The following is a 16,351-nucleotide window of genomic DNA, read 5'->3' as shown; positions in this document are numbered from 1 at the left end:
ACACAAAATGTGAAACTTTTTGTTAATAATTAATTAGACAATATTTATTATTATTATGTTAGTCTGTTATTACTTTATTATTATGTGAGTGGTTCTGTATTGTTTTTTAGTATTATGATAATTAATATTTATTGTTTCTGACATGTAGACATATTTCATCTAATCTTGTTATGTGTTATTTACCTTATACTATTTACTGTATTAAATTTATCTGCATGCCTAGTTAAGCCTGGAGCAACATGTGAAACTGTACAATTATACCATCGTAACATACCATGTTTATACGCAAATAAATAATTTGATTGATTGATTGATTGATTCTAGCAGCTTACGCGATACGCTGTATCTGCTATCTTCCATTTGGGCAACATGTCTCGGCCATAAACCATATGGTCTTCAATAACTAGTTAGATTACTAATATGAAGAGCTTTTGCCCACATCTAAATCTGTGTGCACCTCTAAACTTAGTCCACCACATTAAAATTATCCTGTGCATTATTGACGGTAAGACTTTGATTGTAGATGGTAGCAGGTTGCGTTTTGTGTCTCCAATATTTGTGATTCAACAGCTGATAGTATAGTAATAGTATAACAAATACTTGAAACCTATTTAATTTACATTATCATATTTTTAGATATCATGATAGTTATCGGTAGCCTATTATTTGTGCAGTTACTTAATTACATCATCATTTCAGCTGGAAGACGTCCACTGTCACAGTCCTTAGCTGGCCTCATCCAACCTATTCCTGCGATCTTGACCGGATTGTCGGTCCATCTTGTGGTGGCCTACCAATACGTGAACTTCCGGTACGTGGTCGCCATTCGAGGAAATTAACGGCCATCTGTCCGTCGAGCTATGTTCCCTGCCCACTGCCACTTCACGTTTCGCAACCATCTGGGATATGTCGTCAATTACATGTTCTTAGTGTAATATAATAATTTGCATCAGCGTCTCTTAAGCTGTTAAGTTGATATACAAAAAGACATAGGACTAATACTACATAAAGGTTTATATAGATGAGATTTACAAGAGCGACATCTCAAATCAATTTTCTAATATACAAATATTGGGTTTGAGCAAGTTATCAACTGTAAAGTAGATCGTGTAGATGAAGCCCCAACCTGAGAGTTGAACAAAGCATACAAGACTAATAATAAAACAGTTAATTTTTAATATTATTACAATAATTTATAATGCACTTAAAATTACTTACAAGGCTTCTCTTACAACATCGGCATTATTCTGTACACACATAACATCTCTATTCATCTCCCCTTCCTCTATGCAGGGTTCACCATCATCACTCTGACTGTATGGGTCACTGTCCTATATAACATACAAATTTTATTAGAAAACTAGCCGTTCCCGCCCGCTTTGCTGGGCTAATTTTAAAAGGAACGTACTTTCCGTTGGAATTCGAAAAATAGGTAGCCATAAATCATTTAGGATAAATTTTGCATCGAGTGGTGGTACTTTCATGTCGATACGATCAGTGGTTTAGGCTTGAAAGAGCCTCAAACAAAGACCATTTTCATTATATATATTACTAGCCATTTCCGCCCGCTTCGCTGGGCTAATTCTAAAAGGAAGGAACGTTGGAATTCAAAAAATAAGTAGCCATAAAGCATCTAAGATTAATTTTGCATTGAATGGTGGTAGTTTCATCTCGGTACAATTAGTGTTTTAGGCGTGAATGAGCCTCAAACAAAGACCATTTTCATTATATTTATATAAGATATTGTAGTATAATTGGCCCAAAATTCTTCGAAGTAGTTGTTAACCAATCTTATATCTGTTCAAATTATAAGGCTCATGAGATTTTTTATTGTTTAAATGCGGTTCGAGATTTAGGGATCTACCAGCCAGTTTTGTAATATATTTTTGCATATGATAGCCAGAACTACACATGGGCTACACTTCCTAACTAGTCTTTTTTTAAATAAATCTAAAAAAAGACGCTCCGGAACTGCTAAGATTTTTTTTATGACAATAAGGGACGAGACGAAGAGTACGTTCAGCTGATGGTAATTGATATGCTCTGCCCATTACAATGCAGAAATTAAGATTCTTGAATTAGCGAGGATTCAATCCAAGTTTGGTTGTGTTATAGATGTGTGTGATTTATGTGTTTATTATAGTATACTTTGACATATGCAAGGGCTTATATAATTTAAACATTAGCTATTAGTGATGGCCCATTAAAGCTCCGAAAAGATATGAAGTATGGAGTGGGTTGGATTTTAATTTTTGAATCTCTTTAATGCTTTCAATCATAGAAGAATTAATGTTAATCCCACTGTGTTGAAGTAATCTAGCTCGGTCCGTTTCATCCGCGTACGTTGGCATAATTCTCCAAAAATATTGATCTTAATTATGTCCAAAAACAATTTGAGATTAAATATACATATTATACGTGAGTGAAACCACAGATTACTGCCACATTCAAATATAGAACTAGAATACGTCAACACAAATGAATCAACACGAAATATTAGAATAGAATCTGACCCTAGCGGAAATAAAAGCAAGGATATCTCTTATGATCAGAATCTAGAATTATCTTACAGTCTCGCCACTATAAGTATTATATGTTATATACGATGTTTAATGATTATTGTAACGCAAAACAGAACAGCGAAAGTCTATATGCCTATATATGTCTAGGCCTGCCTGTAAGAACACATAAACCCACGCATAAATAAATAATAATTTTGTATAATTTAAGGGTTACATCTCACCTGTAGATCAGTGTAGTTATTAGGGGCAATGTAATCCTGTCGACGCCGCTCACAGGGGCCCCACGGCGTCGAGAGCCACGAGTACGTCCCGCAGGCGTGAGTGTTGCAGCTTTCATTTTGAATTAATAATTCCGGAGCGGGACACGGCCAGCCATCTAACGACAAACGAGACAGATATTAGGTCGAAATTAAATTGTTTCTCAATATACTCTAAACTTCTCTTATCTAAACTGATATTATTAAGAGAAAACATTTGTGTTTTCGTATGTATGTTTGTAATGATTTCACACAAAAATTACTGGACCAATTTCAAAAATTCTTTCACCATTAGAAAGCTGCATCTTTACTGAGTGACATGAGCTATATGAAATTAAAATAAAATGGGGATAACTAATAAAAATTCAATAATATAACCCAAGGTGTGACAAAAATAGTCATAAAAAATCTGTCATCGCGTGCTATTGATGATAGAAAAAAAAATCCACAGTATTATAGAACGTATCATTATCTACAAAAAAGTCCGCGATACCATATCCAACTATATATATATAGTCCAACTACTGTAGTTATGCCACTATTTCAATCATGCATGGAAATATGGTCATTATTTTCGAAAAAAGAACACGCGAAGTATCGAATTTTCGGACAAAGAAAATCAAATCCATTGCAGGAGCGTTTTTTGAATTTGGAACATTACAACGCTCCTGCAATGTTGTATGAAACGGCGTGCTCGGGTTAATTAAATACTCTTTGATCGGATCTCTTTTGTCATTCTTGGCATACCATAGTCTCTTTGAGTTTGCCTGTCGGTACAGATAATAAATAAAAAATCGTCTTGATTTGTTATTTACATACCTACTTAATAAATATAAATTTAATATTAATTAAAATGAGTTCCAACGGTTCAGAGAGTGAAATGGAGATTGATTTTACTCCACCAGATTTAAGATCAGAAGCCATATTGGCAATGGAAAATCTGCTTCCAGGAAAGTTAAAAGAAAAATACATGAAGGTATATGAAAATTTTATGAGTTGGAAAAACGAGAAAAAAGGTGAAGATTTTCTCCGAAACAGTATTTTTGGCGTATTTTAAGCCATCTACATTATGGGCAATGTATTCTATTTATATGTTAAAAACGGCATTAACTTGAAAAAATATTACTTTCCTTAAACGACAATCGACCGAATTCAAAAGCAAGAAATCGAAAATTTTTACTGGCGAAAACATAAAGCAATTTTTAATTAAAGCCCCAGATGATATAATATATTTAGTGACAAAGGTAAATTAAATTAAATGTATTTTATAAAAAGTTTGCTTTATTTCCCTGCATTCTTTTGAGAAAAGCCCTATATATGCCTCGGCGGGAAATGGAAATTGCCTGTCTCGTATTTAGTGAAACTCTTACTCGACCTGCAATTGCCTATTTCCCGGCCTTTGCAATAATATACTATTTTACATTAAAAAAGTTCATAAACAATAATCAAACCATATTATTCATATTGTATACCGTATTCAATACTTATCCCGTTAAATGGTATTTTATTAAAGAACGTTTCAATACCTTTAAAATATGTACTTTTTATATTATTAAAATCGGTAATTTCATATAAAAGATCTAATGAATTTAAAAATTTCAATCTTTAGAAAATAATGCAATAATCTTAGATTAAGGATTGGTCACCGCTGTGCTTCAACTAGATACCGCACTACATATGAACAATAGCTTTTTTTATTACGGCAACGATGCAAAATGCTTGTAAATAATAAAATAAGACTGAGATTTTTGGGGAATTGTAATATTTCCTATCATTCCAAAATTCCGTGGTGGATTTATTTGTATTTTACAACCAATTGTTACTCAATTTTGCAAGACACAATAGAATCATCTATATATATAAAAGAAAGTCCTGTTAGTTACACTATTTATAACTCAAGAACGGCTTTACCGATATGGCTGAAAATTGGTGAGGAGGTAGATTAGAGCCAGGAGACGAGGAGTAGCATATAATAAGTCATAAAATATCAAAAAAATTACGAAAAAATATTATTATAAAAAAAAATATTTTCTTATACATTATGTATGGATTGAAATTTTGATGACATCTCGAGAATAGAAAGAATTCAATAAAGTTTTTTGTTAGTTTCACGTTACATGAGTTATAAAATACAACTGACAGTGCACGTCATGTTATTCAAGTTGACCGGTTGGTTCGTTTGTTTCGAGTTTCTATTAGCTTATTGTGCCGATATTATCATTAACAATGTCACGACCAAGACGATCAAATTATTCCCGAAAAAGACGTAATGCAACTAGGATTCGAAATATTGCGAATGACAGGACTGAAGAAGAACAAGAAATTGCAGGTGAAAAGAATCGCGTTAGTATGGATCGTCTTCGTGCTATGAATCACAAGAGCAAACGGATCGGCTGGCAATACGAAATCGTCCAGTAAAACCTCAGAGATCAACAACTAATAGATAATTTTCGACGCACAAGAAGAAGTTTATGAAGTACTGATTTGAATCGAGCAGCGTTTCGATACGATTGCAGTACTTATACTGTACTGTAGTACTGCTTGCATACTAGCTTTCGCATTGGGCCGATGGACGTTGTATACGAGTATTCTGCGGAGAAACGCAAAAAGAATTGTGCTGCCATGTTCTAGAAAACACTCAAAAATACAATGTTTGTTTCCAAATGACCTCATTTGGGGCAGGCATCTAAGAACGAGGATTTAATCCGACATTCAAGGTATTTATTTATTTACATACTTACACACAATACAGTAAAAGAATAACATACGTACTATAATTATTCCTATGTATTATGTATGGTAATTCTAAAAAAAGTGTTTATAAATCAGTAATACGGGTTTTGCTTTTGATATTGTAGATATAAGGACAGTTTCGCCATCGTATAGGATCACTGCAACTTCTCGAAGATGCACAGCTTAAATTTTTACAATTATACTTCATGGGCAACATGGACAAATAACTTGATCGATGTCAAGAGATCAATGCAGCATTGATAATAGCAATTCTTCAGATCTGCAGCAACTACTTAATGAACATTTTGCATGACGAGTTAGCCCGCAAATCTTTAATTTTCGATCCGTCTCGCATTCGCCCTGATCATTCAAATCTTAAGGCCAATCCTTGAAAGTTTGTGGTATGAATCAAGACAATCCATTTCCGAAGTTCAATCTATATATATAAGAGATTTCCACGTATATAGTCACTCATCACGATATCTCTGGAACCACTAGAGCTAAAGACTTGAAATTTGGTAGGAACATTCTTTTCACCGAGTAGAGGTCAGCTAAGAACGGATTTTCCAAAATTCCATCCGCAAGAGGTTTTTTTTTATTATGAACAGAACAATGTTTGTCGGGTCAGCTAGTATTTTATATTTTTAAAGTGAAAATCCTTAACCTGAGAGTTTAACAAAGCGTACAAGATTTTATGACGGTACTTCACTCGAACAGTTAGCTCAGTTAGGAGAGAACTCGCACGGAACGCGAGAGGTCGTGGGTTCGAGTCCCGCATCGTTCATAAAATTTTGTTTTCAAATTTTATTTATGTATTAATCCCAGAAGTGAAGGTTATCACTTTAAAAACATAACAAATTGTTTATATTTAATACTCAAAATTTTTTTTTTGTGGGTAGTTTTATTTTTTAATAAGTATCTTGATACTATTTAAATTTGAAAGTAGGTAAGTACTTTTGTACTTACTTGGAGCAGCATGTGCAATGACAAATCTCTTTCTGGATCGAGAGGGGCGCGCGTGACCGGGAGCGAGGCAGGAGGCAGAGCACGACGACCAGGGGCCCCATGACGTCACAACACAGTCCCCGGGGCACGCGATCCGGCACCTCTCAGTACGGGCCGGAGCTCCACTGCCACTGCACCAAGCGCGCTGAGCTTCTTTCTATTAAATTTATAATGTTTTAAAACAATGTGACCTGTTTAAATACTTCGCACTCAGTAAATGGTCACACAATAATTACAAAATAATAAAAACAATTAAACAAAACGATAATAATATTGACATAAGCAACAAACAAACTTGTTATGTCGACTTGTCGGTTAAATGCCGTTCCCAATATACAATCTACAGATAGAGATGAATTACTACCTTCTACTGTGAGTAATTAGCCGTCAAAAATCTGAAGCTAAACGCCAACCCATTGACAGACAGCGTGCACGGATAAGGTGAGTTACCGTCGATAAGTTTATTAGGACAGAAAAGTCAACGATAGTTACGATTTCTATCTCAAGTAAGAGATAGACTGAATATTGGGAATGGCCGTAAATCATTTTGACACGTATTAACACTAATGCCAGATTAGATAAAACTTCATGAATATACACAAATTATTAAATTTAAAGGCAAATTGAATATAAATAAATAACTTGTCAAATACAAACAACAATTTTCAACATTTTACTTAATTTCATTCACACGGGAATCATAACGCTCCAAATAATTTAGCCAAATAAATCAAATCAAAACGTTTATTGAACTCATAACATTGATTAAAAATGACATAAGTTCAGTCATACACTTAACAGCTGGCGTGCCCAGCTGCCACACCACGCGTTGCGCACGAGCCTATCCTGTCTACCGACGCCAAGGTCACCGCATGACGCAACGGGCTCGGGTTACAAAATAATTTATTGCTTTTAAAGTGTTTGGGCTTGTTTATAAAAAAGAACGTCGACGTTTTTGTTTTTAAACAAGCTAGCGCTTTGTTAGGTAACATAAACAATAGATACTGCGTAATTTAAACAAATTTCCACGTCGGGGGTTAATTTCATAACAATGAATAAATAATATCAATCAGATAAAATTAAAATCAAACAAATCAAATAATATAAATAAAATCAAAAAATTAAAATCACATAGAAACAAATCACACTTAAGTAGAGAAGTTCTATTTCAGGCTGATCATTTAAATAATCTTCAAAATTAATTGGACATCATCCCAGATAAACGTTCCAAACCACAATCATGTCTAAATTGAGTTAAGAACACAAAACTGGTCTCGTGATTCATATTAACGGACTGACAAAAAATGGCAGCCCTACTGTCACTCTTTAAATGACATCATGACATAGTAGCCCAACGTACATGTATGAAATTCACAAATTTTTATTAAACTTTAAACACGAATTCCTTAAAATGTTATGTTTGTAGCTTGGAACGTTTTTCAGGAACTACGTCCAATTATTAGTTAAATAATTAAGTATGGTATAAATAATTTTTATACCCCGTCGTGTCCAACACATCGCAGATCTCGACTGCGTCTGCCAGGGCCGCACGTGCTGTGTGCTTGGTTGAGCACACAGGGGCCCCATGGTAGGGCTTTCCATGAGGCACATCGGGGAGTACTGCAAGTTCTCTTTTCTTCTAGGGGAGGGCACGGAGCTCCTCCCCCAGAAGCCGCTGCTATTATGCGGCGACGACGAACGCTGTACCCTAAAAATATTAATGAGATTACATGACTGGTTTTAAGTCTTAGAATTTACTGCATAACATATTTTTTGATCAGAACTATAGAGTATTAAACACAATTTTGCAGTCACGAAACATCGTAAATTAAATTAAAAGTGTGTGTTAGTACACGCAAGAAGTAATACTTCTTTGGCAAAACGAATTATTTATTCCTCGTGCTATTCTACGTTTTTAGAAAGAACGATTTTGTAAAAATCTTGCAAAGATGGCATTGACAATTAATTATTAAATAATGAATACGGCTGTATAGGCTTGAACCCTTTGCTTGTACTTATAATGTACCAAAAATAATAACGAATTCAGTCTTAAGCTATGGTCTAAATATTTACGGTAAAACGTTTAAGACTTACTTAAACGAGATTGAAAAAATTCAAATTAGACTATTAAAACTAATAATTGGAAGCAAGGAAAAGGAAAAATACGGAAAAAATTATGACAATATATTTAAAGACTTAAAAATACTGCCAGTAATTAACAAAGTAAACTATTTAATAACAAAAGAAAATTATTACTCAAATAGATTTAAAAACCCTGTTAATCTGAGGGAAAATTTGAGAAAGAATATCAGGAATATATATATATAATACCAAAAATATGTAACTACTATGGGGAAAGATTAAGGGAATATGTTGTGCCAAAAATTTTAATAGTATAGAATGGTTAAGAGAGGATAAAAAAGACTGTAGAGTAGTACTTAAGAAAACATTTAAAAGAGCACTTTCTTAACGTCTCCACATAAGCCTTAATATTTAAAGTAGTATAGTTTAGTTATATGTATACAGGTAAGATTTTAATATGTTTTTAGGAATATTAACTAAGTAATGATATGTGTGTAATGTTAGATGTGTATTAGTAATAGTGTATAATATAACGAACAAATTAGGTATAATTTATTATAGATGCACAATAGTATAATATTGTCTAAGAGCGTAAACTCGCCTACAAACTGTTGCAACAGTTTGGCGAGATGTAAAATTTAAGTACCAACTGTGCATATACAGTGAAACTTGGTTAAATGGGACCTGGATAATGGTGAGAAACCTCCATAACTGGAACTCATGCTGAGGTCCCAACACTTTGGCACTGAATTACCTCTGTTAGTGGGACGAGGTAAACCTCTATATCTGGGATTTGTTCTTTCGATTTATCATCATAGCTAACATTGTTTGTTTACTCATTCTTATTCTACCCACAAATTCCACACGTAATTCCAAGTACGTAAGTACAAATTTTGAGCTTCAATTACCTTCAGTTTTAGTTTCGCTTTACTATCATATCACAGTTATTTTGAAATGTCATCAATTGGTGACCAAAGCATATTTGATAAAATTTATAATATCGAAAAACATCTGATGGCTGATACTTCCAAACGAAAAACTAAAATGACAGATTTTTATAATTTATACATTCTGTTTCCATATTCGTACATACATATTACGTGTAAAAACGTGCTTGAATATTTTTGTTGATTACATTTGTATGATTACCTTTAAGTACATAATATTTTTTTTATTAAAACTCATTTACATACATAACACGTTATTTTATTTAATGATCGCACCTGTATAATTGAAATAACCTGTATTCTCACCTCTATTAATGGAACCCTCTGTAAATGAGACAGATATTTATTTATACCTGTATATCTGAGACACTGGGTAAGTGGAATACCTCTAAGTGAAACGACATTGCAGGTCCCTTGATGTCTCACTTAACCAGGTTTCACTGTATTTATGATTAAATAAATTTATAAAAAAAAAAACACGCAAACGTCAGAAAATTTTAGGAACCAACTTCAACATGTTACTTTTGTGTTACAGTGATGCGCGCGCATCTTAAAATTTCACTCTCATCATTTTTTCATAACGCGCCTAAAGAACTATAACTTCAAAAGTAAACATAATTTTAATTATTAAAATCTTATGGTAAATTAAAGGGATGACAATTAAAAATTGCCTTGGCAGCCTCAAGTTCTTCCCGAAAAGAAGAAAAAAAAATAATACAAACAAAGTACCTGTCGTAGTGAGCTGCTGTACGGGAAATAGTGGACACCCATCAGTAGGCTGACATGCACCCCAATCTCCCCATTCTCCAACTTGACAGTCTCGGGGGCAAGGCACCTATATCATAAGTAAATTTGCTAGAAACTGTCATAACCAAAATGTTAAAAACCAGCAACAAACATACACTTATAATGCCTACTACTCGGCTAAGTCGAGTAATTCTTTTGTGGACCGTTGTATATGCTTTTACAACAAGATCCCAGAAAATGTTCAAAATAAATGAATTACAAAATTCAAAAGAACTGTTAAAAGACGTTTCTTCTCATCAACATCAAACATTCTTCTCATGTCTGAGTCATACCTTTTGGAATGGGTGGTAGTTTTTGAGTTACAATATTCAAGTGATATTATATCCTATTTTGAATAAAAATATTTGAATTTGAATTAACATTGTTTTACGAAGATGAGTAAAATGTCGCTGTTATTTGAAACACTTACAAACTGGACTTATCTTTACCTATTTCCTCAACACCATTTGAATCCTATTATAATAACTGGATTTTAAAGTGGACTGATCAAAACTTATACCCTTTCTTATAAAAGAAAATATTTCAGACCGCTGTACAGATGATGGAAGTTGATGAAATTGAGAGATGACTATCGTCACCTTGTCAGTTGATTTATAGATACAATTAAATTAACATAAGGAGTAAGACTTTACGCTTAAAGTTCTTCAATACGCTTATTTTATAAAAAGTAATAAAATATCTTTCCTCGGCTAACTGCTAATAATGACGAAAAATTTGTTATGTTTTTAAAGTGATAACCCTCACTACAGGATCTATTTTACATAAGCCACAACTTGAGAGTTGAACAGGGCATACAAGATTTTATGACGATAGGTCACTCGAACGGTTAGCTCAGTTAGGAGATCACTCGCACGGAACGCGAGAGGTCGTGGGGTCGAGTTCCGCATCATCCATAAAATTTTGTTTTCAAATTTTATTTGTGTTTTAATCCCAGAAGTGAGGGTTATCAATTGAAAAACATAACAAATTGTTTATATTAGCAAAAACCGACATGAATTTTTTTGTAAAATAAAAAGTTAAAGAATGTTAGTAGTAAAAACCTCCCTAAAATGATATCAGTTTCATTATAATTTTGTATAACTCTTAAGTACATATTTATTATGTTACACTACTACCATCATACTATGTTCAAGTTAGTGCCTTCACAATTTACGCTTAAACTATATAAACCATTGATAATAAAAAAACAGATCCATTACAGTAAAATATGCTCTTTTAGTTCCCGTAACATACTCAAAATTAAACTAAATCAAACCAATTTTATTAGCTCTACGATCATTTGGATGTTTATAATAAATTAAATGGAAGAAGCTCGAAGGTAAATTTTCTGAAACATTGTCTAAAGTAGTACGAATAGCCCACCTCACAGGGTTGTACTAGTGTAGGCATAGGGGCGTGCGCACACTGAGCTGGGTGTAGGGCCCTGCCGTCAGCACGCACGCACGTGGCCTCTCGACGCTGCACCCCTCCACCGCAGCTAGCCTCTGATACCTTCTCCGTTTCGTCAGACTCATCATCTTCTTCATCATAAATCGCGTCATCATCATCCGCATCATCGTCTTCATCGTTAGCTGCATGATAAAAAAATTATAATTTTTATTGAACTTAATTAAAATTACAAGCATTTATTTTTAGATTAAAGGAAAAATACACCATTTTCTATTAATAAAATTATGTCTTATTTAAGACTCTTAATAGAGGTACTATTTAAATTTTTACTAATTCTATCCCTAATTGAAAAAATCTTTAATAGATATCAGAGTAGCATAAAAATCATCAACTCTGTATATCTACAAATATATGAGATGCACTACAAAAACGTAGTAAAATAGATGTCATACTTTAAAATATAACAAAGTGCCCCGCTGCGTTTTTCATTTTGAACGCGTTGAAGTATAAAAATACCGAATAGATTTTCTTCTACCAATGTATGATGTAGATGCATTAGGATAATTTAGGCTCAATTATAATACAATAATCACCAGCGACATCGACCACGCGTGGACGACGACAAAATTTAATATTGCAAATTTTCAAAGCTTTTCTAACTATTGTCTGGAGATTTAGCGGGTCATTTCAAATATTTTTCTGCCGAGGTCCTGATATGGCAAATACATATATTAACATATTCTTGTCAAAAATAAATTATTGTATGACTTTTGTGATGATTTACACCTATCAAACTGTCTAATTTGACTTTACTTTCAGCCGAAGCCTTCTTAAGATTATAATATACGGAGCAACAATAAATTGTACCTACATGGTCAAGCAAGCAGAACATGAAATTAGAAAGTTAAATAACTTACGAGGCAATGTCGTAGTAGATAGTTCGACGGCAACTTGACAGGGGCCCCAGGGGCCCGGCGTCCAATGTGCGCTCGCCTCCATGATCGCGGGCCTTACTTCTTCCACTACGTCACATTCTTTGCCACCACCTTACACGAAATACATTAAATGTTAATACTCAACAAAATACAGTTGCACACAATACACTGCAATGTCACCTATAGCAACCGTTATAAAAATTAATAAAATTGTTTCTCTCATTGTCATTGAATTGTCAAGCTATATATCAGTAGCCGAATTTCATCACACATAACATAAATAAAATAAATAATTGAAAACACACATCAAAATCTAAAATTAAAATCCCTTTGATACTCGCATTCCACACCCGGGTTCGCTACGAGCATACTGCAGTATTCCCGGACCACTATTACTTACATTACTTATCTTACTCTCACTTCCAAAGTCGACATCGTAAGTTTATTTCTCTTGATCTTTCTTATATTATGTAATTACCAGCATTTCTATCTTCAGTACATAGTGCGCAGCCTTTGGTTACTAGAATTGTAAATCATGTACCAGGTAACTCAGAGATTGTGTATTTGAACGAAGCTAACAATGCTTGGCTAAATATTGCAAACATTCAAAATTTTCCAGGCGATTTAAAGTGTCAAAAAGCATGGGACGCACTTCTTTGTAAGTCAGCCTTTGATGATCTTTTGATCTCATCTACTGACATAACAGAGCGTGCTCGTCTTTTGGCCGTGACAGAAAATGAGTCGGGATTTTGGTTACAAGCCTTGCCTTCTGCGCCGATTGGAACGCTACTTGACAATATGACATTGTCAATATGCGTATCACTCCGGCTAGGTATAAAACTGAATGAACCACATCAATGTAGATGTGGCGTTCAGGTAGATGCTCTTGGACGCCACGGGTTATCCTGCCTAAAATCGGCAGGCCGTATCAGTCGGCACGCCAGCATTAATGAAGTCATCCGCAGGGCATTTGCCGCTCTTAATATACCAGCTGTTTTAGAGCCAAATGGTATTACCCGCCGCGATGGCAAGCATCCTGATGGAATGGATGGGCGCTGGTGTGAGACGCTACTTGCGTTGACACTCTGGCTCCTTCTCATGTCCAAGTTACGTCAGTTGGTCCTGGGGCTGCTGCTTCGACAGCCGAAGACAGCAAGCGTCGCAAATATGTTGGTCTCAGTGAGTCATACATTTGGTGTCGAGACACTTGGCCCGTGGGGCCCAGAGGCGCGGAGAATGTTCAAAATACTATCTTCGCGCCTCAATAAGGCTACTGGAAACCCAAGCGCTGGCAGCTATTTCGGTCAACGGATCAGCCTTGCTATCCAACGCGGTAATGCTTCCAGTATTCTTGGTACGCTTCCACGTAATGATAGTTTTAATTTTATGTAGTCGTAGTATTGTAAATATTGTTATAAGATTTGTTTTTATTTCTTTATATTAATGTACATATTTAATGCGGTTTATAATTGAAGTATTGTATAGGTAATACGTACTAAGCATGTAATACATATATATCTGTATATATTATATGTATCACACGTAACCCAACGCTCCGGATATTAAGAGGCTTGTGCAGTAATGGTGTATAAAATATCGGTATTACGAATTATATTTAAAAAAAGGCTAACCGATGGAATATTCCGAATGGTATTGTATGGTTCGGCCGTGAGGTGACATGTAACGTCTAGCACCTCCATATTTAGACATCCATGGTAGAGCAACATTCTCTTTTATTGTGACTGGATTATTACTAATACTTTCATTCAACAAATACGGTACTTTTGCCTAAAATAAGCTATATATCTACTGATAAAAATAGAATAATACGTACATACCTAATTATATGTGTATATTTTACAAAATAAACGTGTTTTTGTAAACAACGACTTTGGGTATTTGATGCTCACCTTGCGGTAGTTTCCTGAGTCGTCGTGTGCGGACCAGGGATCCGTCCTGGCGAGGTCGCCATGGCAACCACTCTCCGAGCAAGCAGTCCTCCTTCAACACACACACTCGAGTCGCCCCAATATTCGCGACACCGGCACCGCAGTACCTGCACCCAAACATATATTTAAGTAATATCCTTTTTATTTCAAGTTTTTATCACTACATAGTAAGTTGATACCCGCTGTCTGTCCCTATGTATGCTAAGATCTTTAAAACTACTTTTAGTCTTTCTTTTTTTACTACTTTTTACTATTTTGGTCCTCCACAATACGAGTTGTCAAAGTTATGTGGGAAGAGAAGATAAAGCAGTGAAAAGTATTGGAAAGTGATCCGGTGAGAAGATAGAAGAAAACAAGTGTTCGGTGCGGTGTGATATGCAGAAGGCACCGCAAGAGGAACAACGGCTTTCGCTTTCGGAAAAGTGAACACAAATAAAGGTCCGTTCTTTTAAGCAGTCTATTATTTTCCTATCTCTGACCCACTGTCGTGTCACTAGGAGGAACTCAATAATTATTCTCTGTAATGTTATCCGATTTCTTCACAAATTATGGACTAATTTTAATGAGGATTTTATATCGAAAGCATCCTTTACCCCTTTAAAAAAATTGCCAAATTTCATATTATATTTTATATATCATTTCTAATATACTAGATACTACTACTACTGCCGCGTTTCCGTTTCTGCCGTGAAGCAGTAATGTGTACTGTGTACGCCATAGCCAGTGAAATTACTGACAATAGACAGACAAATAACAAAATAAAATGTTGACTTATACCATTATATGTCTATTTGTAAACATTTTATATATACTTGGTTTATTCTCATGTATGAATTTAAACCAAGTTTATTTTGTAAGACCAATAATGTATAAATAGATTTGGCATAAAAAGGCATTATTTTTTCTCAAAATTGATTGTTTAGAATTATTTTTGATATCATTTCTAATAACTACTAGACTACCGCTTCGGAAACAAATGGCGCTCTGAGAGAGAAGAAGTGTCGCAAGCAACTCTCCCAGCATTCTTTTTTTGCGCTCTTTTTAATAAAATATACAATGTTGTATTGCTATAAAATAATCATAATCTAGTCCCAGGCTGTTGGAGCACTTAGATATTCAGCTGTGGAGTAGTAGGATTTACGACAGAGACATTTTTTTATAGATAATATTTGAACAGTGGCTGGGACTTTATTATAAAAGCTATTATGTATCTTATGGCGGAAGAAACGCCAGAATACGTGCTTATAGATTGCAGAAGTGTGGCCAAACAACAACCATTTGATCTCCAGCAGCGCTTCCTGATCTCTGTAGTAATATGAAAAGGCCGCTAGTATTTGAGATGGTCTGAGACGGCCAGATGGACGCGCACAATGGTCCAATCAAGAGCCTAAACAGCCCAGTCACACTAACTAACTAAGAACAAGGGATGAGGTTTTGTTTAATATATAAATAAATTAAATATCAAATTCTAATTGAGCAACGAACCATAAAATCTTAATGCAAAAATATATTAAGCATTTGATTCGATCATAAAGAACCTTCGATGTAGAATGAAACCCGAGAAAATAGCTACTCGTAAATAAGCCGAGATTATATTCAGAGGGACCCTTCAGTCAATACATAAGGCAGCAATATGACCCAGTTAAAGAAACCGTTTGGTAATTCATGTCGCGACTTCCATGATCTACTTAGCCCTACTTCCAAGACGAATATTTGATAACCTTC

At 34.6% G+C, this 16,351-nt stretch overlaps 1 protein-coding gene across 1 annotated transcript in view; it reads right to left on the bottom strand.

The window, feature by feature from the left end:
- Positions 1–16,351, bottom strand: part of LOC126969410 (thrombospondin type-1 domain-containing protein 7A-like) — a 131,965-nt gene that overhangs the window by 21,745 nt on the left and 93,869 nt on the right. The window contains exons 5-12 of the mRNA XM_050814810.1: positions 14,588–14,733; positions 12,660–12,788; positions 11,716–11,924; positions 10,276–10,381; positions 8,017–8,225; positions 6,479–6,674; positions 2,744–2,898; positions 1,219–1,331 (exon numbers count right to left, since the gene is read on the bottom strand). Of these exons, the coding sequence (XP_050670767.1) occupies positions 1,219–1,331; positions 2,744–2,898; positions 6,479–6,674; positions 8,017–8,225; positions 10,276–10,381; positions 11,716–11,924; positions 12,660–12,788; positions 14,588–14,733 (1,263 nt within the window). The remainder of the gene's footprint in view (positions 1–1,218; positions 1,332–2,743; positions 2,899–6,478; positions 6,675–8,016; positions 8,226–10,275; positions 10,382–11,715; positions 11,925–12,659; positions 12,789–14,587; positions 14,734–16,351) is intronic.

This window comes from Leptidea sinapis, chromosome 18 (assembly GCF_905404315.1).
Source record: "Leptidea sinapis chromosome 18, ilLepSina1.1, whole genome shotgun sequence".
NCBI classification, from domain to species: Eukaryota; Metazoa; Arthropoda; class Insecta; order Lepidoptera; family Pieridae; genus Leptidea; species Leptidea sinapis.
Note: the sequence above shows the minus strand (reverse complement) of the source record. Positions and strands in the feature narration are given on the sequence as shown.